The 23,524-nt window shown below is 37.2% G+C and overlaps 1 protein-coding gene across 3 annotated transcripts in view; it reads right to left on the bottom strand.

The window, feature by feature from the left end:
• Positions 1 to 791: 791 nt before the first annotated feature.
• Positions 792 to 23,524, bottom strand: part of LOC105233068 (lysosomal-associated transmembrane protein 4A) — a 30,589-nt gene continuing 7,856 nt past the window's right edge. For all 3 annotated transcript variants that reach the window (XM_049452124.1, XM_049452125.1, XM_049452126.1), the window contains exons 3-5: positions 3,367 to 3,553; positions 3,144 to 3,282; positions 792 to 3,086 (exon numbers count right to left, since the gene is read on the bottom strand). In XM_049452124.1, coding sequence (XP_049308081.1) covers positions 2,333 to 3,086; positions 3,144 to 3,282; positions 3,367 to 3,553 — 1,080 coding nt within the window. In that variant the 3' untranslated portion in view covers positions 792 to 2,332. The remainder of the gene's footprint in view (positions 3,087 to 3,143; positions 3,283 to 3,366; positions 3,554 to 23,524) is intronic.

The raw sequence follows: 23,524 nt of genomic DNA, 5'->3' as shown, positions 1-23,524 counted from the left end.
TTCAAAAATTTTTGAAGCAAACGACAAATTTGAACGATTCAAATAATTGAAAAACAAAACAATAAAAAATTGAAAAAAAATTTGTATGGAAAAAATTAACTTTTTGGTATTGTCCAATTTTCCGACTTTTCCTCAAGAAAAGCATATAGGTTTTTTTATTTCTAAACCTTCCTCAATCCACGCAGAACATTCTCTGCAAATTTAATCAAAATTGGTTCAGTCGTTCCCTTAGCGTTGCTAATAAACAAACATTCATTCGTTTCTATGGGAAAAAGAAAAGGGCCGTTTTTAGGAATTTTCCGGAAATTTTTCGAGTTTTTTTCTCCGCATAAACCATCCCTGAACCTCAACGAACATTTTAAAAAAAGAATTATCAAATTTGGTTCAGTCGTATGAAAGTGATGAGCGTACATACATTTTGGCGATTCATTTTTATTTATATAGATACCAAACCTATCAGTATAAGAGTATTTAAAAACCTTCTAAGCGAGTTGAAGTCAATGAAGTGTTTCCACGGTTCAGTTGCATTATATATTTTCCCTTCCCATACAGCGTTATACGAATTTTTTATTTTACTGAAGGGTACTCGCAATGATCCGTCCGTTTGGCTTGGAAAAACTAGACCGATTTAAGATGAAAGCGTTGGATACCCGCATTAAAAATATTTAACAAAGACATATTTATATATAAGAGATCAAAAATTGTTTTTAGCAATTTATTTTAATAATTAGTTCGAAAAGTAGCATTTTCGAAAACAAAAAATATCTAAGTTGAAAATAAATATCAAAGAATTTGTTTTTTTTCGTTATTTTACTCCTTTATTTTCTCACAAGCGGCAGACTGCCGCAATGACAAATCATTGTACCGTTGACTGCCGTATTCGAATATGAATATTATTTACTTAACATTGACGCTTTTTACGTAATATTTAGTACATATGTATGTTTATTTCTTTATATTATGTAATATAATATTTAAAATATATGTATGTATGTTTGCATGTGCATTATAATAATTATTTAATTCAATGCTATTAATAAACAGAATAATAATAATATTATTTTAAGAACATCCTTATAATATTGCGAAAAGAAAAATATGTAAATTTTAAAATACTAAAATTAGTAGTTTAGAAAAAACTTTTGAATAAAACAAATAAAAAAAATTAATTGACAAAGGTAGTATGTATGTATGTATGTAAGTGTAGTACATGAGCATTCACATGCGAGCATGCTTCTTTGTATGCAGATATGTATAGAAACGGATAATAATGTTGTTAATCGCGCAAAAATGTCAACAACATGATAACTATAAGAATTGATTATTTGATTATTTATTAATTGTGCGATAGATAAGTAGGTGCAACTCATAAAATTAAATCAATTTTTTTTTCGTTTTCTTGTTTTTGTTTTTTGGTTTTGTTGGTTATATTAACGCTACCTTTAATATATGACTTCGCCAGTTTTTTGTTTACATATTAAAAACGCCAATATTTGCGGCCTATATGTCCGCCTTCTCTCGGGCTTTAGACATTTTTTTTCAAATGTTCGCGAATTTTTTCTTCAAATATGCGTATATTTGTATTGTATGCATATCAAGTTTCTACTGTTGCACCATTTTTTTTTTTTTTGTTTTTGGTTAAGTAGTTTCTGTATAAATTTTAGTTTTTTTCAGTACGCTATCATTTTAAAAACATTGTTTTTCTTAATTTTCCTTTCACTTTAAACACCATTTATCATTCATACATATTTGTATTTATAATTTTAATTATTTCTGTTTTTGTTGCAGTGTATAATGATATTGAGAGTACATTCAGAGCGAAAATGTTGACAATTTTATTATTTTATGCATTTTTCAACTGCTTTTTAGCATTTTCAGGTGACTGTTGGGGATCGACCTAAGTTGTTTTTCTTAATCTTCTTTAACGATTTGCAGTTTTGTAATATTCTTATACAAATCGAAATTCTTTTGTTATTTGTAATAATACCCAGCAAAGGTGCAATATTTCTTTAACTTTATTAAAAATATATATATTTCAAATTTTAAATAAAAAACCTTCGCTGTTAATAAACGTAAACTTAAAAAATTATTTACGAACTTCCCACTGCATTAGACGTACGTTTAGTTTTAACAAAATCAACTTCAGTACCCATGTCTCTTGTGACAGTTGATCTCAGAATTACTATTTAAAACCAGTTTCTCGTTAAGAATAATGCTCATTTTAACGAAAAAGGCGAAACTTTCATCAGCTGTTATATTTGGGAAACCAAAATCACGCTCTACTACACTCAACGACACACACATGTACTACTTAACACCAGCCATCACTACTTTAAGCCTGACTCTCATTTCTATTGTCTGCTTGACGATGTATAGCTTCAGCTGGCACAAAGAGTTTTTCTGCAGATGGACTGGAAATACCAGCAGCAGCATCTAAGTAGGATGGTGGTGGGGTCAATTGCCCAGTTACGTCAACATCTGCAGCGGGCGGAGCAGTAACTGCATCAACACCAACACTTTCCAACTCAGTACCCTCAGTGACAGCCTCATTACGCCGCATTGGCGGTGTATTGGCATTTACGTGAACTGTGTTGTTGTTGTTCGGTGAATCATTATTATTGTCCAACGTGTCGTCAATGGTGACCACTGCTGCACCGACGGTATCCGGCACATTATTAGCGTTATTTACCTGAGCATCGACACCTTGATAATTTGACATGGCCACCTGATAGGATGGCGGTGGCGCCTGCTTCATATATTGTGCAATGGCCTCATCATAATTTGGCAAGAGTGTGGTATAGGCGCGTTCTTCGCCCGTCAAACCGGCGCCACCCAATTCCGGTAAAACACACGGTAGCAAGGTGCGTAGATCTTGTTGTCGCAGCGTAAGATATTTATAGCAACGCCAAACTATGCCAATGGCATAGGCTTTCAAGAATACAATGCAAAAGAAAACCACCAAAACGATCACCATTAGTTCTTCTTGTGACATCTCAAGCAATTTCTCGCGCCATGGCAAGCGATGAGATTCTGCAATCAGACGGTGTATGGCTTGAAGGTAACAGATGTAGCCGGCAGCGGTTAGACTGTGTACAGAGGAAGCGTGAAATGAAAAAAATAAATAAATTGTTCCAAAAACTTACGTGGTTATGGCAAAATCAAAGAGTTGTAGGCAGAAAAATGGCAAAAGATGTGAGGGTTTACCCTTTAGAGTACCATAAATCATCATCATCGTAATGGCAATCATGCAGGTACAAACCAAGCCGCCCATATCAAAGTTATCTGCAAATTATTTTTCACATATGAGTAACAATAAATCGGTTGGAATGCATTATAGCAGATAAAATATATTTTATTATCACTTACGGTATTGCTTGCGATAGCTTAACGAATGATCCCGATATGGGTATGGAGGATCCACCTTGCTTAGTGGTGTTGGTAATGGCGGTGCGCTCAAATCCACAGTATAATCGTAGCCACTTTCGAGCTCCTCCATCATGGTCGGATTACGCCATATAATAGCAAGTAGACTGAGTGCTAATATATTTAGAAACTACGAAAAAAAGAGCATATAAGAATATATACATACATAAATAAAAATATGACAACATAATATATTGTTACAAAAGTAGTATTAAGTTGTATTTGTATTGCTATATGCATCCTTTATTATGAACAATAGCTGTAGGTATATGGAATATCATTTGTCTTGTTGTAGACATCTGGCGCCGCGGCTGTCTGCTTGTCGAAACAATAGACATCTGGCGCCACAGCTGTCTGCTTGTCTACTTAAACAATTGCTGCGTCTGGCGCCGCGGCTGTCTGCTTTTCTACGTAAACAATTGCTGAGTCTGGCGCCGCGGCTGTTTGCTTGTCTAAACAATAGCTGCATTTGGCGCCGTATAGAATTATGTTCTTATAATTTCCAGACGCAATATCCTAGAAGGACACGTCGGCATCAGCGAGGAGTGCGTGGCTATATAAGCCGTGGCAGCGCCAACGTAATCAACCAGTGCTAAGAGTAAACTGATATAGTGTAGACGAGTTGTAAAATAAAGAGATTTTGTTGAAGTGAATTAAACGGCTTTTAGTTTTATTTGTCAATCCAGAGATACGAACCTAGTAAAGTAAAACTAGCAAGGAGTAAATTCGCAACAATTGGTGTCAGAAGTGGGATTGTCAAATAATCCAAATTCAAGATGGTTAAATTCGGAGAATTGAGAATTCAGCAATTAAAAAAGGAACTGGAGGAGCGTAATTTGCCGATAAGTGGGCAAAAGGCGGATCTGCAGGCACGATTACGTGAGGCAATGGAAGCGGATGGAATTAATGTGGACGAGTTCGAATTTGATGGGCCAGAAACTTCTACAAAGGTAGAAGAAAAAGTAGAAGAACAACGAACATCATCAAGTGTATACATGAACATGCTGTTAGTGGCTATACAGCAAATAGCTGAAAATACAGAAAATGCAGTGCAAACAGGAAATCGTCTGGCACAGCAAATAGCTGAAAATACAGAAAATGCAGTGCAAACAGAAAATCGTCTGGCACAGCAAATGACGCAAATAGCTGAAAATACATCACAGTTAGAGTCTCGCCTTACACAACAAATGACTGAAAATAATACGCAGTTAGAAAATCGTTTGGTACAACAGAGAAATTTTCAAAATTTGAAGACGAATTAAGCACTTTAAAAAATGACGAAGAAAATTTAAAATCAGAAGTTCTTCAATTAAGTAATCGTATACGAGAACTGCAACTACATGGCCCTGCACCATCAACAAATAATCAAAGATTGAAGGCACCCACATTCGATGGAAGTATTCCATTTCAAATTTTCAAACTTCAGTTTGAAAAGACAGCAATGGCCAATAACTGGAATGCAGCGGACAAAGTGGCGTCCTTGTTTGTATCATTGAAAGGACCTGCGGCAGAAATCCTTCAGACTATTCCAGACTGTGAAAGGGACAACTATGAGGCATTGATGAGTGCGATAGAAAGACGATATGGTAGTGAGCACCGGAAACAAATATACCAGATCGAACTGCAAAATAGGGGTCAGAAAATGAACGAGTCATTGCAAGAGTTCGCAACTGAAATAGAACGACTGGCTCATTTGGCAAATGCAGATGCACTTGTGGATTACATTGAGAGGGTAAAAATTCAATGTTTCATAAATGGAATTCGTGGCTAAAGTGAATGGAGGAGGTGGGACTGAAGAATTGTGGATTGTGGAACCAACAAAAATAGATACACCCAAATTGGTAGGAAGAACGCTTGTGAAAACTAGAGAAGACGCCACCATTCCGGTCAGAGTAGTGAATGAATTCAACACGCCTATAAGGCTGAAGAAATATAAGTGCAATAGCACGATGCGAACGGTCACAACAGAAGCCTACTATTGAGCCACAGCAGATAAGTCCTACACTCCTAAACAATTTGCTGAACGAGGTGCATGGAAATGAAAAATTAAAAGCAGAAAAACTATTAGAAAAATACGCATCCATATTTGCAAACGAAGGAAACAACACAGAAAGAACCGGCATTGTCAAACATCGCATAAATACTGGGGACGCTAAACCAATCCGACAAGCTCCGCGTAGGATTCCACTAGCAAAACGTGAAGATGCTAACAAAATTATTGAAGACATGCACAAAAACGGTGTAATCGAACCTTTAATAAGTCCATGGAGCTCACCTATCGTCTTAGTTAAAAAGAAAGATGGTAGCACCCGTTTCTGCGTAGATTATAGGAAGTTGAATGATGTCACAAAGAAAGACAGTTATCCTCTACCGAGAATCGACGATACATTAGACACCTTGTCTGGAGCGAAATGGTTTTCTACATTAGATCTACAATGTGGATGTTGGCAAGTCGAGATTGATGAACGTGACCGTGAAAAGACCGCTTTCAGTATGGGCGACGGGCTATGGGAATTCTCTGTGATGCCATTTGGGTTATGTAATGCGCCTGCAACGTTCGAGCGACTAATGGAACATGTGTTAAAAGGACTCAACTGGAAGACATGTTTGGTGTATGTTGATGACATTATCATCATGGGAAAAAGTTTCGATGATCATCTGAAAAATCTAGAGGAAGTCTTTCAGCGAATAGCATCAGCCGGATTACGCTTGAATCCCAAAAAGTGTTCATTATGGAAGAAGCAGGCCACATATCTCGGACATAAAGTGTCAACTGAGGGGATTCACACCGAGGAAGGAAAAATAAAAGCAGTCAAAGATTGGCCTCGACCCACCAACATTCATGAACTCCGCAGCTTCCTTGGCTTATGCACGTATTACCGCCGTTTTGTACCTGGATTTGCGAACGTGGCTAGAAGTTTACATGATTTAACAAAGAAGAATCGCCCGTTTGTATGGCAGTTGGAACAAGAAAAAGCGTTTGAGCAGCTTAAAGAACTACTTTGTACGGCGCCGATGTTGGCTTATCCAATACCTGGAAAGAAATTCATCCTGGATACAGATGCGAGCGCTTATGGAATTGGAGGTGTCCTGTCTCAGCTCATCGACGGGCAAGAAAGAGTAATTGGGTATTACAGCAGAGTGCTCGGGAAACCAGAGAAAAACTTCTGTGTGACGCGAAAAGAACTACTATCTGTGGTGGAATGTGTAAAACATTTCCACAAGTATTTGTATGGACAACGATTCTTGCTGAGGACTGATCATGCAGCATTAAAATGGTTATTACAGTTTAAGAATCCGGAAGGCCAAATTGCACGATGGATCGAAAGATTACAGAATTACGACTTCGAAACGAAACATCGAAAGGGGATTCACCACAAAAATGCGGATGCATTATCACGTCGCCCTTGTCCACTGGAATGTAAACATTGCTCCAAATCAGAGGGAAAAGAAGGTATAATCGACGTGCGATTACTGAATATAGAACCTGAAGATGATTGGACTCCTCACCGCATCAGAATCAATCAGCTGGAGGACCCTGATCTTGCAAAGCTAATAATAGCCAAAGAAAATGGGGTACGACCACCAAAGGAACAAATAAGTAACGAGAGTCCAACTGCAAAAGCATATTCAGCCCAATGAACAGCATAAACCTCGTTAATGGATACATTCATCGTACCTGGGAAAGCGAAGATGGCAAACAGTCACGTCTGCTGATCATAGTACCGAAGTCCATGATCCCGAAAGTATTGAGAGAATATCACAATGGACCTAGTGGAGGGCACCTTGGAATTACAAAAACTATAGAGAAGATTAAACAACGGTTCTACTGGATCGGTTGTCGAGATTCCATAGCAGAATAGATAAGTAATTGCGTAGAGTGCATGGCAGCTAAAGGTCCTAAAGCCAAAAGTCGCGGTAGGCTGCAACAGTACAACGTGGGATCACCATTTGAACGAGTCGCAATGGATGTTGCAGGTCCGTTCCCAACCAGTACGGCCGGAAACAAATATCTACTGGTTGTCATGGACTATTTCAGTAAATGGCCAGAGGTATATGCCTTACCAAACCAAGAAGCGAAGACAGTAGCCGAAGCGTTTGTAGAAAATTGGATAACAAGGTTCGGAGTGCCCGTCGAATTACACTCAGATCAAGGCAGGAATTTCGCATCTTCCATTTTCCAAGAAGTCTGTACATTATTGGGCATCCACAAGACACGGACAACAGCGTTACACCCACAATCAGATGGGATGGTAAAGAGATTCAACCGAACGCTCGAAGAACATCTGCGGAAAGTCGTTGATAAAGATCAACGGAATTGGGACAAGTGCATTCAGATGTTCCTGCTGGCGTATCGTTCAGCGAAGCACGAGAAAACTGGTTACACGCCAGCAAAGATTATTTTCGGATCTGATCTGCGACTCCCTGCTGATCTTAAGTTTGGAACGAATCCTACAGCTGTAAGAAATGATGGAGATTATTGTTCTGCCTTAAAGGAAGAAATGAATGAATTGCATCTAATGGTAAGGCAGCATACGCATCTGAAGAGCAATAAGATGAAGGACCGGTTCGATCGAGCGGCAAATTCAAAAGGTTTTGAAGAAGGTGATCTGGTCCTGTTGTACAATCCACTTCGAAAGAAAGGCTTGTCCCCGAAACTGCAGGCAGCCTGGGAAGGACCCTATATGGTGATGAACGACTTAATGACGTGGTATACCGCATACAAAGAAATGGGAAAGCACGATGTAAAATGAAAGAAGTACATTTGGAGAGGCTCGCCCCATTTGGTTCAAGAGGATTTGTGCCTAATCGGGACGATTAGGCTTTAGTGGAGGGCAGTGTTACAAAAGTAGTATTAAGTTGTATTTGTATTGCTATATGCATCTCTTATTATGAACAATAGCTGTAGGTATATGGAATAGCATTTGTCTTGTGCCGCGGCTGTCTGCTTGTCGAAACAATAGACATCTGGCGCCGCAGCTGTCTGCTTGTCTACTTAAACAATAGCTGCGTCTGCTTGTCTAAACAATAGCTGCATTTGGCGCCGTATAGCATTATGTTCTTATAATTTCCAGACGCAATATTCTAGAAGGACACATCGGCATCAGCGAGGAGTGCGTGGCTATATAAGCCGTGGCAGCGCCAAAGTAATCAACCAGTGCTAAGAGTAAACTGATATAGTGTAGACGAGTTGTAAAATAAAGAGATTTTGTTGAAGTGAATTAAACGGCTTTTAGTTTTATTTGTCAATCCAGAGATACGAACCTAGTAAAGTAAAACTAGCAAGGAGTAAATTCGCAACAATATTTTATCTAGCCATCTTGAAATTTATTAACTTCTAAAACCTTGAGATGGTACACTCTGGATACTTCAAAACTTGTTTCTTTAATGTTTTACAATGTGTAGGTTAGATTAGATAAGATTAATAAATGAGGATGCACCGCAACCTAACTTCTCTCCTCAAGTCATGTCTCACCTAGCCCCAGCAAATTGATAAATTTCAATATACTGATAGATGCTATTGAGGTCATGTGATAGCTATTTGGAAACATTGCTCAAAGGGCCTTTATCCTGTACAGTCAATTGGCAGGTGCTCCCACCTATTAGCAACTATGTATATACTAAAAAAACTAGATGTATGTTTAAATTCACTAAAAATTACCGAACCGCTATGTGTACACTTAAGAAATGCATTTTCGAAATCTCACAACTCGGTTTCGAGTTTTTAGTTCACCATACGTTACTCATAACGGGTGACTTTTTTGAGGTTAGGATTTTCATGCATTAGTATTTGACAGATCACGTGGGATTTCAGACATGGTGTCAAAGAGAAAGATGCTCAGTATGCTTTGACATTTCATCATGAATAGACTTACTAACGAGCAACGCTTGCAAATCATTGAATTTTATTACCAAAATCAGTGTTCGGTTCGAAATGTGTTTATCGACAAATTTTGTTCAGCGATGAGGCTCATTTCTGGTTGAATGGCTACGTAAATAAGCAAAATTGCCGCATTTGGGGTGAAGAGCAACCAGAAGCCGTTCAAGAACTGCCCATGCATCCCGAAAAATGCACTGTTTGGTGTGGTTTGTACGCTGGTGGAATCATTGGACCGTATTTTTTCAAAGATGCTGTTGGACGCAACGTTACGGTGAATGGCGATCGCTATCGTTCGATGCTAACAAACTTTTTGTTGCCAAAAATGGAAGAACTGAACTTGGTTGACATGTGGTTTCAACAAGATGGCGCTACATGCCACACAGCTCGCGATTCTATGGCCATTTTGAGGGAAAACTTCGGACAACAATTCATCTCAAGAAATGGACCCGTAAGTTGGCCACCAAGATCATGCGATTTAACGCCTTTAGACTATTTTTTGTGGGGCTACGTCAAGTCTAAAGTCTACAGAAATAAGCCAGCAACTATTCCAGCTTTGGAAGACAACATTTCCGAAGAAATTCGGGCTATTCCGGCCGAAATGCTCGAAAAAGTTGCCCAAAATTGGACTTTCCGAATGGACCACCTAAGACGCAGCCGCGGTCAACATTTAAATGAAATTATCTTCAAAAAGTAAATGTCATGAACCAATCTAACGTTTCAAATAAAGAACCGATGAGATTTTGCAAATTTTATGCGTTTTTTTTTTAAAAAAAAAGTTATCAAGCTCTTAAAAAATCACCCTTTACTTCCTATTAAAAAAATTAAGAATATTCTTCTAAAATCGGTGGGCAATTAAAAAAAATCAACTTTTCGTAAAATTAGAAATACTTTGTGGTTTGCGTTTACTTACAACCAGAATAATTGTAAACAGTCTCTAAAAAGCGTACACACAAATAATAACGAATAACTTATTGTATTTAAGCAAATATGTAAATATAATGCTTATTTGCAAAATAATAACTTCATAAAATCAAAAATAATCATCGTTTACATTAACAATGCAGCGACGAATTCGTGCGAAGCAAGTGTACAAATAAATGAACAAAGCCGCAAAATATTCGTAAGAAATGTGCTTGATAATAGGGCCATTTAGAGAAACATTTAGCGCTATTTAAACATGTTTCACATAGCAGTCTGACCTAGTCAACTTGAATGTAGACTAAAAACAAGTCGGATGCTAAAAACAGAACGAACACTTGGCAAAATATAAATTTATATTACAAAATAGACAATTGCTGAGCCTTATACTAGAAATACGTACATATTTATAGTATATATATATATATGAATGTACATATGTAATAGACATAGGTTGTAGGCTTGCGCTAATAGACTTTTTTATAATATTGTTACAAAAGTAGTATTAAGTTGTATTTGTATTACTATATGCATCCCTGATTATGAACAATAGCTGTAGGTATATGGAATAGCATTTGTCTTGTTGTAGACATCTGGCGCCCCGGCTGTCTGCGTGTCGCAACACTAGACATCGGGCGCCGCACTGTCTGCTTGTCTAGGTAAACAATTGCTGAGTCTGGCGCCGCGACTGTCTGCTTGCGTCTGGCGCCGTATGGCCGTATGTTCTGGTAATTTCCAGACGCAATATTCTAGAAGGACACGTCGACATCAGCGAGAAGTGCGTGGCTATATAAGCCGTGGCAGCGCCAACGTAATCAACCAGTGCTAAGAGTAAACTGCTATAGTGTAGACGAGTTGTGAAATAAAGAGTTTTTGAATTAAATTAAACAGTTGTGGTTTTATTTGTCAATCCAGAGATACGAACCTAACAAAGTGAACTAGCAAGCAGTAAAATCGTAACAATTGGTGTCAGAAGTGGGATTGTCAAATAATCCAAATTCAAGATGGTTAAATTCGGAGAATTGAGAATTCAGCAATTAAAAAAGGAACTGGAGGAGCGTAATTTGCCGATAAGCGGACAAAAGGCGGATCTGCAGGCACGATTACGTGAAGCAATGGAAGCGGATGGAATTAATGTGGACGAGTTCGAATTTGTTGGGCCAGAAACTTCTACAAAGGTAGAAGAGAAAGTAGAAGAACAACGAACATCATCAAGTGTAGACATGAACACGTTGTTAGTGGCTATTAAGCATGTGGCAGAAAATGCAGTGCAAACAGAAAATCGTCTGGCACAGCAAATAGCTGAAAATACATCGCAGTTAAAGTCTTGCCTTACACAACAAATGACTGAAAATAATACGCAGTTAGAAAAGCGTTTGGTACAACAGATTACAGAAAATAATACACAAGTGCAAGAGAAATTTTCAAAATTTGAAGACGAATTAAGCACAATAAAAAATGACGAAGAAAATTTAAGATCAGAATTTCTTCAACTGAGTAATCGTATGCGAGAACTGCAACTGCATGGCCCTGCACCATCAACAAATAATCCAAGATTGAAGGCACCCACATTCGATGGAAGTATTCCATTTCAAATTTTCAAACTTCAGTTTGAAAAGACAGCAATGGCCAATAACTGGAATGCAGCGGACAAAGTGGCGTCCTTGTTTGTAACGGGTGATTTTTTTGAGGTTAGGATTTTCATGCATTAGTATTTGACAGATCACGTGGGATTTCAGACATGGTGTCAAAGAGAAAGATGCTCAGTATGCTTTGACATTTCATCATGAATAGACTTACTAACGAGCAACGCTTGCAAATCATTGAATTTTATTACCAAAATCAGTGTTCGGTTCGAAATGTGTTTCGCGCTTTAATTTTGTTCAGCGATGAGGCTCATTTCTGGTTGAATGGCTACGTAAATAAGCAAAATTGCCGCATTTGGGGTGAAGAGCAACCAGAAGCCGTTCAAGAACTGCCCATGCATCCCGAAAAATGCACTGTTTGGTGTGGTTTGTACGCTGGTGGAATCATTGGACCGTATTTTTTCAAAGATGCTGTTGGACGCAACGTTACGGTGAATGGCGATCGCTATCGTTCGATGCTAACAAACTTTTTGTTGCCAAAAATGGAAGAACTGAACTTGGTTGACATGTGGTTTCAACAAGATGGCGCTACATGCCACACAGCTCGCGATTCTATGGCCATTTTGAGGGAAAACTTCGGACAACAATTCATCTCAAGAAATGGACCCGTAAGTTGGCCACCAAGATCATGCGATTTAACGCCTTTAGACTATTTTTTGTGGGGCTACGTCAAGTCTAAAGTCTACAGAAATAAGCCAGCAACTATTCCAGCTTTGGAAGACAACATTTCCGAAGAAATTCGGGCTATTCCGGCCGAAATGCTCGAAAAAGTTGCCAGAAGTATATGCCTTACCAAACCAGGAAGCGAAGACAGTAGCCGAAGCGTTTGTAGAAAATTGGATAACAAGGTTCGGAGTGCCCGTCGAATTACACTCAGATCAAGGCAGAAATTTCGAATCTTCCATTTTCCAAGAAGTCTGTACATTATTGGGCATCCACAAGACACGGACAACAGCGTTACACCCACAATCAGATGGGATGGTAGAGAGATTCAACCGAACGCTCGAAGAACATCTGCGGAAAATCGTTGATAAAGATCAACGGAATTGGGACAAGTGCATCCAGATGTTCCTGCTGGCGTATCGTTCAGCGAAGCACGAGAAACTGGTTACACGCCAGCAAAGATTATTTTCGGATCTGATCTGCGACTCCCTGCTGATCTTAAGTTTGGAACGAATCCTACAGCTGTAAGAAATGATGGAGATTATTGTTCTGCCTTAAAGGAAGAAATGAATGAATTGCATCTAATGGTAAGGCAGCATACGCATCTGAAGAGCAATAAGATGAAGGACCGGTTCGATCAAGCGGCAAATTCAAAAGGTTTTGAAGAAGGTGATCTGGTCCTGTTGTACAAATCCACGGCTGTCTGCTTGTCGAAACAATAGACATCTGGCGCCGCACTGTCTGCTTGTCTAGGTAAACAATTGCTGAGTCTGGCGCCGCGACTGTCTGCTTGCGTCTGGCGCCGTATGGCCGTATGTTCTGGTAATTTCCAGACGCGATATTCTAGAAGGACACGTCGGCATCAGCGAGAAGTGCGTGGCTATATAAGCCGTGGCAACGTAATCAACCAGTGCTAAGAGTAAACTGCTATGGTGTAGACGAGTTGTGAAATAAAGAGTTGTTGAATTAAATTAAACAGGTGTGGTTTTATTTGTCAATCCAGAGATACGAACCTAACAAAGTGAACTAGCAAGCAGTAAAATCGTAACAATATATTATTGCAAATTATTTGTATATTATTTGTTAGCTCCAAAAGATTCTAACAGATGGCGCTATGTTAAAAATACAAACGTTTTATATAAGCTGCAATTAATAGCGGGATTCTGTAACCAGTCTCTAGTCTCTATTTGAGACATTTTGAGGCAAAGTCTCAATTTGAGACTAGTTACTATTCACTAAACAGTCTCTAGCGTTAGTCTCAAAATATTGAGACCTGGTAGTTAGCAGGTCACAAAACTAAAAAGAGCTCTTGTCTGCCATTTTGAATATATTGAATAGAGATAAGCAACTCAAACACGAAAAGATGAAAAATAAATCAATTTTACATAAATTTCGTAAATATTATGAAACAAAGTCAATATATATTTTTATTGATAATTATGTTTTTTGACTATGTTATAGAAAATTTAATATTTGTTATCGACATATTTATTTTCATTCAAGTGTAAAAACGTCTCTGAATAACGAAATGTAATAGATTTTGTGACTGTCACTTACAGAATAGCAATATCGTCTCAAGCCTCAAAAATTGTCTCTAACTTAAAATCTCAAATTTAGAGACTTGAGACTGTCTCAAGTTACAGAATCGCACGGTTAATAGCATAATCACTAGTTTCAGCAATACGTAGTTATTATGCTTTTAAATTTGTGTTTTTAACATAGCGCCATCTATTGAATACTTACTAAATCCAGCCAACAGTTAACGTCATCTGTTAAAATATTTTGGAGCTAACGGAAATAAAATAATATTGCGATTATAAATTGAAATGTAAGCTATCCTATCAATAGAAAAATAATTTGGAATAAATTATTTAATTATTCTTACTTTTTAAATTTTTGAAGTTAGCATAACCGGCCATGTGTTACTTAGACTGAAGTATACATTAAATTCTTTTATAGTGAAGATAATACAGTGAAATTATGCTAGATGTTAAATTATTAGTGCTTGATTGTTCAAAAATGTTTAATTAAAATATGTACCTGTAAGTATTATCACATAGTTATGTTATTAAATTTGCTATCATCAAATCACAATGTATCATACATATATGTATGTATTTTGATGATAAGAGGTACTTAAGGCTCTACGATAAATGTAACTAAATTTGGTTATCGAGCTATTTATGTATTTTCCGCTTACTTCTCATGTTATTGATTTATTTATTAATAATAGTTAATCGATTTACAAAGATTTATTTACCAATTTGCAGATAATTTAACGGTGTTTAATAATGTTATCTCTAAAAATTAATTTATATACTACTGTGATCAAATTGAAAGGCGAATTTTGTCCATTTCATTTCCTTCAAAGTATTCCCCTCCCGCTGCAATACACTTATGCCAACGAATTTTCTAGTTATCTATACACTAGGAAAAATCCTCCGTCGTGATGGCCCTCAGAGGTGAAAAAAAATGTACCGATTCGAAAACACGCGAAGTATAAATTAAAAATTAACCTTTCAATTTAATGACATTTTTTAATAATTGTGCAAATATTTTTATTTTTATACAACTTCTACTAAAAATTATTTTGCACTCCTCATTTCAATGTGTTATAATAGCACGTTTTTGGGATTTTTTTTTATATATGAACGTTAAAATTATGATTCTAAGTCGAATGCCACCGAGAAAATGTAACCTCAACAACGCGCGAAGCAGAGAGTCACGACGCAAGCGTGTTGAAAGAGCATTAAACTGCCAGATAATTTATGCACATTTCTTGAGGAAAAAAATGAATTCATTCAGAGTATTTTTCCGAATATATAGAGTATTTACTTGAATCATAACTGGCTCAGTTAGCGGGCTATTTTGGGAGCCAAAAATGTTGATGTTGACGAAATTAACTTCCAAATACAATAGTTGTTACGAGGCGATCTGATGTCTTTTAAATCAATCAATCTTTCTTAATGAAAATGAAAATGTAAGTTTTCCAATTGAATTTTTAAATTCACTAGATATACCCGGAATGCCACCACACAATCTTCGATTAAAGAATGGTTCACCTGTTTTTCTCTTGCGTAATTTGAATCCACCTTGATTATGATGATTGATCGCAATGGTGCGAGTTTGGCTATCAAAAAGATCACCGGAAATATTCTTGAAAGAACCATATTATCTGGAAAGTTTAAAGGTGAAGTGGTCCTGTTGCCACGTATTCCAACGATACCCTTCAGGAGGCTACAATTTCCAGGTGGTTTAGCTTTTGGAATGACGATAAATAAATCTATTTGTGTTAGCTAAATACGGATTTACCAAAAATATTGTGCACCAATTAGTGCTAAATTAAATTGAGATTAAAAGTATTGATAATTCAAAATATTGTATATTATTCTTAAAGATTTAAAATTTGTTACAAATTTAAATAAAAAATAAATATTTTTAAACTAATTATTTTGTATTAACTTTTGCCAAATTCAATAGTATGAAAATTTTGTGCAATCGTATTCAAAGTACTCCCCTTTCAAATTCCAATCCAGTGGATTATTTTACCAGCTTTAACGTTCGTACATAATAATTTCATTGTAAATAATCGCGGAATTGTCACTTTTATCTCAAGGACGTGTTGCAGATGAAGAGTAATATGTCGACTCAAAGCTTGCTTATTGAAGGTTCAGTAGCTTCAAAGTGCATACTTTTTCTTTTTGAAATTCCGATTTGTAGTTGTTTTTCTATTATGATATTTCAGTATTTTCAATGAGATATTATGTTTTTGTTCTTGTAATAAGATGTTGATGCACGCCGATTGCATTTGTTGGTGTTGTGATGGCTAACTAAAACTTGTTTGGGAGGAAATCATATCGCAATTGTTATTGAATTCACCTAACGGTAGGTTCAGGAAACGAGCGGCTAAGTTGGGGCGGGTCCATAGGGAAAAGGTGTGTTTGGCTGGTTTGATGGGACATGTAAAGAAGTGGTTAAAATCATGAGGGCCATCTTAGCAGGCAATGTATTTATGTAGTATGTCGGGGTCTATTCTGGATACGAAAAACGAAGTTGCGTTAGGATCACGCTTAATTCGCGAAGCAAATCGAGCTCTTCTTCTGCAATAGGTTATGGTTGCAATCCAAGAACGCCATTCACTGGGTGCTTGTCTGAAGTTAGTTGCGTTAGTGTTGAATATGCTGCTTATTTTCATAAAATTTTTGTCTACATTTTCCTACGCTATTTGCTTTACTACATAAAAAGAAAACCATAACATCAACTTTAACGCATTGTTATTGCATGTCTCAGCAGTCATTTTTGTGTCACCAGTTGCAGATATGTTTCAGTGTGTGCGTGAGCATATATTAAAATGGACTTATCCGCAGTTTGAAAGCGCGTCATCGCGCTTTTAATACGCCATCTTAGACATCTGCTTCGAATGCGAAGTGAAAAGTGCTTGTTTGATAAATATCGAAATTAAAATAAATATACGATTTTTTTAAATGAATTTTACATACATAAGTATATTGAAGTCAATTAATCTGAGCAAATAATTTGAATTTTTATAGACTTTTAAGTATTTGTATATGTTTCCAACCTTAGAATTCGTTTTAAACTTAATTTTCACAAAAGTACTATTTGATAAATAATGTTTCTTTTTTTTGTCAAAATTATTTTATTTATTGGATCTGCTTTTTTTAAAGCCTAACGATAAGTTATAAAATCTTAAATAGATTTACAGACAGACTCAAGCAAGTGATAGAGCTGTTTTGGTGATACGTTGCTCTTTAATACGCAGGCATATCTTTTTTTTTAAGTCGTGTCTGATCGCAGGAATGTACCAAAGCATTAGCCAAAGGGTTTGGGTGATTTCGGAGTTTAGTTATATATTTGATTCTGTTATCTTCTACTTCTTTCTTTACCAAAGGAATACCAAGGTCTTTATGGATACCATGGCGAACACGTGATTATTCTAAGCATTTTTGATTGGAACCTTTGTAATATATCAATATTAGTTGCACAGGTCGTACCCCACAGTTGAATGCCATACATCCAAATCGGCTTTATGACCGCATTATATAAGAGCACTTTATTGTCTAGGCTAAGTTTGGAGTTTTTATTTAAAAGCCAATTTAAATTTGCAGCTCTACTCTTTACACATTTTATTTTACTAGAAATATGTTTTCCCCACGTGAGCCTTCTATCTAGATGAATACCAAGATATGTTACTTCGTTCGCTTGGGGTACTAAAATATTGTTTATTTTTACTGTCGGGCACATCTTTGGTCTTAGCGAAAATGTAACATGCTTACATTTCTTCGACAGAACTTAAATGCTCCGCTAATATTCTTGATGCTAGAATGTGGCATTTGTTACGGCTCACTATAGCTGTATCGTCCGCAAAAGTTGAAGTTAATACATTATTAGCTGTTGGAAGATCTGCTGTATATATGATGTATAGTGTTGGGCCTAAAACACTACCCTGGGGTACACCAGCCCTTATCAGTCGTTCATCAGATATGTAATCTCCTACTTTTACCATAAATTTTCTATTTTTTAAATAAGACTCCAATGTTTTATGCAAAGGTAGAATTTTTTTAACCTTGTATAAAAGACCTTCGTGCAACACCTTATCAAACGCCTGAGCTACATCTAGGAATATTGCTGAACAGTACTCCCTGTGCTCAAATGCTTTTCTTATCTCGTTAGTAATTCTATTTACTTGTTCTATTGTGCCATGTTTCGCACGAAATCCGAATTGATGCATTGGTATTGTATTATTTTCGTGGAGGAAGGGAAACATCTTTGATAGTAATATTTTTTCAAATACTTTTGACAGACAAGGTAGAAGGCTGATTGGTCTGTATGAAGACGGTTGTGTTAAGTCTTTCCCAGGTTTATCTATCAAGATAATCTGCGACTTTTTCCATGAAATTGAATAGTATCCGAAACTAAGAATTGAAGAGCAAAGAGAGCACCTCTCCAGCAATAATTGGTAACTCAATTAGCATTTTTGGGGAAATATTATCATGTCCCGGCGACTTTTTTGGATTAAGTTCTTTGATGATACCAATAATTTCAGAAGGTGAAGTCTTAACAGACTCGAGCGACTCTTTAGCTGTGTTGGGTAAGATTGACAGCTTAAAGTTGCTCTTTGGCAAATTGGATTGAAATACCTTTTCTAGGTGATTTGCAAAGCAATTAGCCTTTTCCTCGTCACTTCGAGCCCAATTTCCACCCAAGTCTCGTATAGGCATGTTGGAGTCAGTTGGTGGCTTCATGGACTTTTGGGTTTTCCAAAGGGAATTTCGCTTCTTTGAATTCGGACACAGCTTCTTTATATACATTTCGGTGTTCAATTCTTCCTCACGTTTAAGCGCTTTTTTTAATTTACGTACAGCAGATTTTAATTGAAGCTGAGTGGAAGGGGAACGATTTGTCTGCCATTCACGTCTTGGACGCCTTTTTTCATTTACAAGCATTTCAAGCTTATAGCTTTTGTTTGGTGTTGCTAGGACAGCGACGCTGGTTATTATACGTAGGCTGCTATATATATTTCTGGCCTAGGCAACACTAAGTGTTGCCAGGTGCAATCTGACATTTCCATTGGAAAGTTTGACATTTTTTAGCATAACATCACTCAGAACGTTTTGTCATTTAATCGTGAATTGTTTTATTTACAGGGAATTAAAAAATTCATCTCGGCCAAAAATGGAATTAACTCGTGAACATTTTCGTGCGATCATTTTTCACAACTTTCGACCTGGATTATCACAAGAGTGCATCGATGAACTAAAATCTTTGTATGGCTATGAAGCACCATCCTATAGCACTGTGAAAAACTGAACGAACAACGAATTCAATCGTGGCCGACGCTCGCTCAAAGACGAATTCCGTGAAGGTAGTCCAAAAACAGCCGTTGTGCCAGAAAACATCGATGCCGTGAACTGATAATGCAAGACCGTCATGTAACATACCTTCAGATAGAGGCATGCCTATGCATTTCTTCCACCAGCATACATTCGATATGGCATGAACACCTGGCCGTAAAAAAGGTTTGTTCTCGTTGGATCCCGCACAATTTGACAATCGCTCAAAAAAAGGCTCGTGTGGATTGGTGTAAAGAAATACTAAAAAAATTCGATCGCGGTGCTTCAAAAGACGTTTATAAGATCGTCATAGGTGACGAATCATGGATCAATGCATATGAGCACTTCGAAGCAAATGGTCGCCTGTTTCTTCGGCAAAACTGGTCATGTGGCGACTGTTCCGCTTGAGCAACGTAGGACGGTCAATTCTGAGTGGTACACCACCATTTGTTTGCCTGAAGTCTTCGGAGAAATTCGAAAAACGAACAAGAGAAGACGAATCATTGTGCGCCATGACAATGCGAGCTCTCACACATCGGCTCAAACCAGCGCCTTTTTGACCGGCCAAAACGTCGAATTGATGGGTCATCCGCCGTACAGCCCTGACTTGGCACCCAATGACTTCTTTTTATTCCCACACATCAAGAAAATAATGCGTGGTCAACGATTTTCGTCGCCAGAAGATGCTGTTGAAGCATTCAAAAACCATGTTTGGGAGGTCTCAATCGAAATCGAAATGGAAAAAGTGCTTCGAAAATTGGTTTGAGCGCATGCAAAAGTGTATAAATCTTGATAGAGAATATTTTGAAAAACAATAAAACCATTTTCGTTGATAAATATTCCTATTTTCATTATTAGGCCAGAAATATATATAGCAGCCCTCGTATCATTGACTTCTTTTATGTTTTCGTCAATATCTCTTCCTGTATTTATTTTGTACTCAATATTAATGTGGCTACTGACGTATTTTTCATATTTTAGCCAATTCGTTTTATAAGAAGTTAGACGCACTTTTGGATTAACGAATGTGGGTTGTTCGCATAACTTTATTAGTACAGGAGAGTGTTCAGAAGATAGATCAATACATGTATCAGCTGTTATGTGCGATTTATCTATATTTTTGATTACAGCAAAATCAATTAAATCTGGTATTTTCTTACGATCACTAGGCAAATACGTCTACTTACAAGGTGATATTATTTCAAGGTTATTGTGCCTATTTATAACGGTTTTATACAGCTGCCGTCCTTTCGGATTAATAAGACGTGAGCCCCAATACGTGTGTTTTGCGTTGTAATCACCACCTGCTAGAAATCTTTGACTTAGTGTTCCAAAAAAGTCTTTAAATTCGATTTCTGTAATTTTAAAACGAGGTGGATAGTAAATAGCCGTAAGGTTAAGGTCACGACCCAGATTTTTTAGTGATATTGTTGTAGCTTGTAACTGTGGTGTAGCATGAGAATCTAGAGCATGGTGGTTTAAACGATTTCTAATCAACACTGCCGTGACACCATGCGCTTTTCCATCAGGATGATTTGTAACATATAGTCTAAATCCCGGTATATTGAAATTATTTTTATTTGTAAGATGAGTTTCTGAAATAAGCATTACATCTATATTCTTTTCAGACAGAAATCTGATAATCTCTAATTTATGTTGGTTAACACCGTTAGCATTCCATATACAGATATTTAGTAAGCTCATTTTTTACTTAATAAACTTTGTAGCATTTGATTTTGTGATTTTATTAAATCTTGGATCATGTTTTGCATGGTATACCTAAATTGTGTCATACACAGTGTAAGATTTATAATCATAGTTTCAATAACTCTATTTGGAGGATTTTGCGGCAGTTGCATTTGCACAGTGTTGCCTTTCACCACATTTGCATAGCTTCCTTGCATATTATTATTGTTAGAAGTAATAGGATTTGATCTTTTTTCTGAGGTTGCTATAATTTCATTACGGGGTGTTTGTAACATTTGGTTACGACGTGCTTGAATGCCCTGAGACAACTTCGATTTCAAATCTTTATATACAGGGCAACCTCTGTAGTTAGCAGTGTGATTTCCTCCACAATTGCTGCATTTTTTATTTAATTCTTCTTTCTTAAGGGTGCATTTAGAAGTGGGATGTAAATCACCACATACCACACAAACACTGCGTAGAGTGCATTATAATTTAGTATGCCCATATTCTTGGCAGTTAGTACATTGTACCGGACCGTTTTTTTATGTGGTTTTTCCACAGTTACTCTGCGATGCAGCAAATATTTCAGATTGTATATAGGATGGGTCTCATTTTTTAGTTGATTCGAATTCGGCAAAAATTCAATTTTAAACATTGGCTGTGGTACTTCTATTAAATATATTTACAACTGTTTTAATTCCAAAACCACATTCTTCCAATGCTTCTTTGACTTCACTAAAGTCTACGGCGGACTCTATACCTTTGATTACAACAACTAGGCCCTTAGAGCTCTTCAGTTGATACGAATAATTCTTGTTTTTAATTGACAAAAAATTTGACTTTATCCATAAAACTTTTTTCAGTGTAGGACTGAATTTTTGTTTCATCTATATTGCCTTTTTTCAAAGGCACTATATGAAAGTTGTTAGTACCTACAATTTTGCTTAATTCAGCAACGAGAGCATTACTGCTACGCTCGCGCAAATATATTGGGGGTGGTTTGGCATTAACGACCGACTGTGGTGGTACCCTTCGCATCGACGTCTGAACCATTGCTTAGTATGGCAAATCTGTTGCCATTTAGGATTTCAGGCTTTTTACAGTTTGGCGTGCCTGGTTGAAATTTTTTGGTATTGACCGCTGATTTAACTGATTTTATGTTTCCTTTTAACGTTAATATAGCGATCAGCACCAGTCTGAACGGACGGCCCTTTTTTGCTTGGTACATTCTCACCTTGCATTTTGTTCTCCCTCGCTGTCCGGGTGCTTGCTGGTACCTGCATACTGGTTGCTGTCAGCGCATTTGTTTTTGCCCGTTTGCTGTTCTTTAATGTTGAATTTGTAAAAAATTACCATAATCGGCGGAAAGCTTCTTAAAAACATAAATCCAATCGATCTAAGAAACCAAATTAAATGGCCGATCAGATCTTCCATGTCTCACAATCGTGCCATCTCGTATAATCGAAGGCGATATCGGCGATATATCTAATTAAACATCTACATAGTGAGGCGCTTACGCTCCTAATTAACGAGCATAATGAACTCCTCTCCAGGCAGTTTCTGTCGGGATGCTTTCGTAGAAGTTGTCGCGTAGCAGATTAAACTGATACTCATCTAAAATAGACACCGACACACAAAATGTATATTAATCCGCTATAGCCACTCACTTAACACATTGACGGACAGTAGGAACAAGTAAAGTTCGAAAATTGACACTATGCCGCAGTGTCTGTAAACGACCGTTTCGTTTTAGACGGCTGTCGCCGTCATGCCACATAGTGAACTTCGCTTTGACGGCTATAGACGCAAGTGTCCGTCAACGTGTTAACATCCTTTTCCCTTTGGCCAGGTCCCATCGAAACAACCTGTTTTCTGGAACTGCCGCTAAGTGATTTGCATGACACTTTATTTTTGACTTGCTCCAAACAGGGCTTAGTTACTCGCTACAACAAGAACAACAAATGGCCCATTTACATAAACCTTTTCGTAAATAACCAATAACTGCGACAAGATCAGCAACAATAAATTGCAAATATGCATACATGTATTTAGTGGTGCAGTATTATATCACACTTTACAGATAAGAAGTATGAAACTAGTGTCATCATTTGAACAATGGCTTTCATATTACCTCTACCACACACTATTTGTTAATATACACATACAGACTCACATAAGCTACGGCACAACAAAAACAACTAAAAAATGAGTCAATAAGCAGCCACTCAGCTGTGTAATCACTACAATGTATAGTAAGCATTGTAATTGAGGAGCAATGGCAACCGGCTCTTAAATACATCTAAAGCAGTGTTGTCCAACGTGACTGTGTGCACATTATGCTTGTGTTGGTTATTCTAGCGTCAACTGAGCGCTAAATTCTGCTTTGCTTGCCTACGAAGTTGAATACAGTTGCGCGATAGTGTTTTCACAGACACTTGTCGCGACATGTTGGT

Source organism: Bactrocera dorsalis, chromosome 3, assembly GCF_023373825.1.
Source record: "Bactrocera dorsalis isolate Fly_Bdor chromosome 3, ASM2337382v1, whole genome shotgun sequence".
Lineage (NCBI taxonomy): Eukaryota > Metazoa > Arthropoda > Insecta > Diptera > Tephritidae > Bactrocera > Bactrocera dorsalis.
This window is presented reverse-complemented; position numbering and strand designations above follow the sequence as displayed.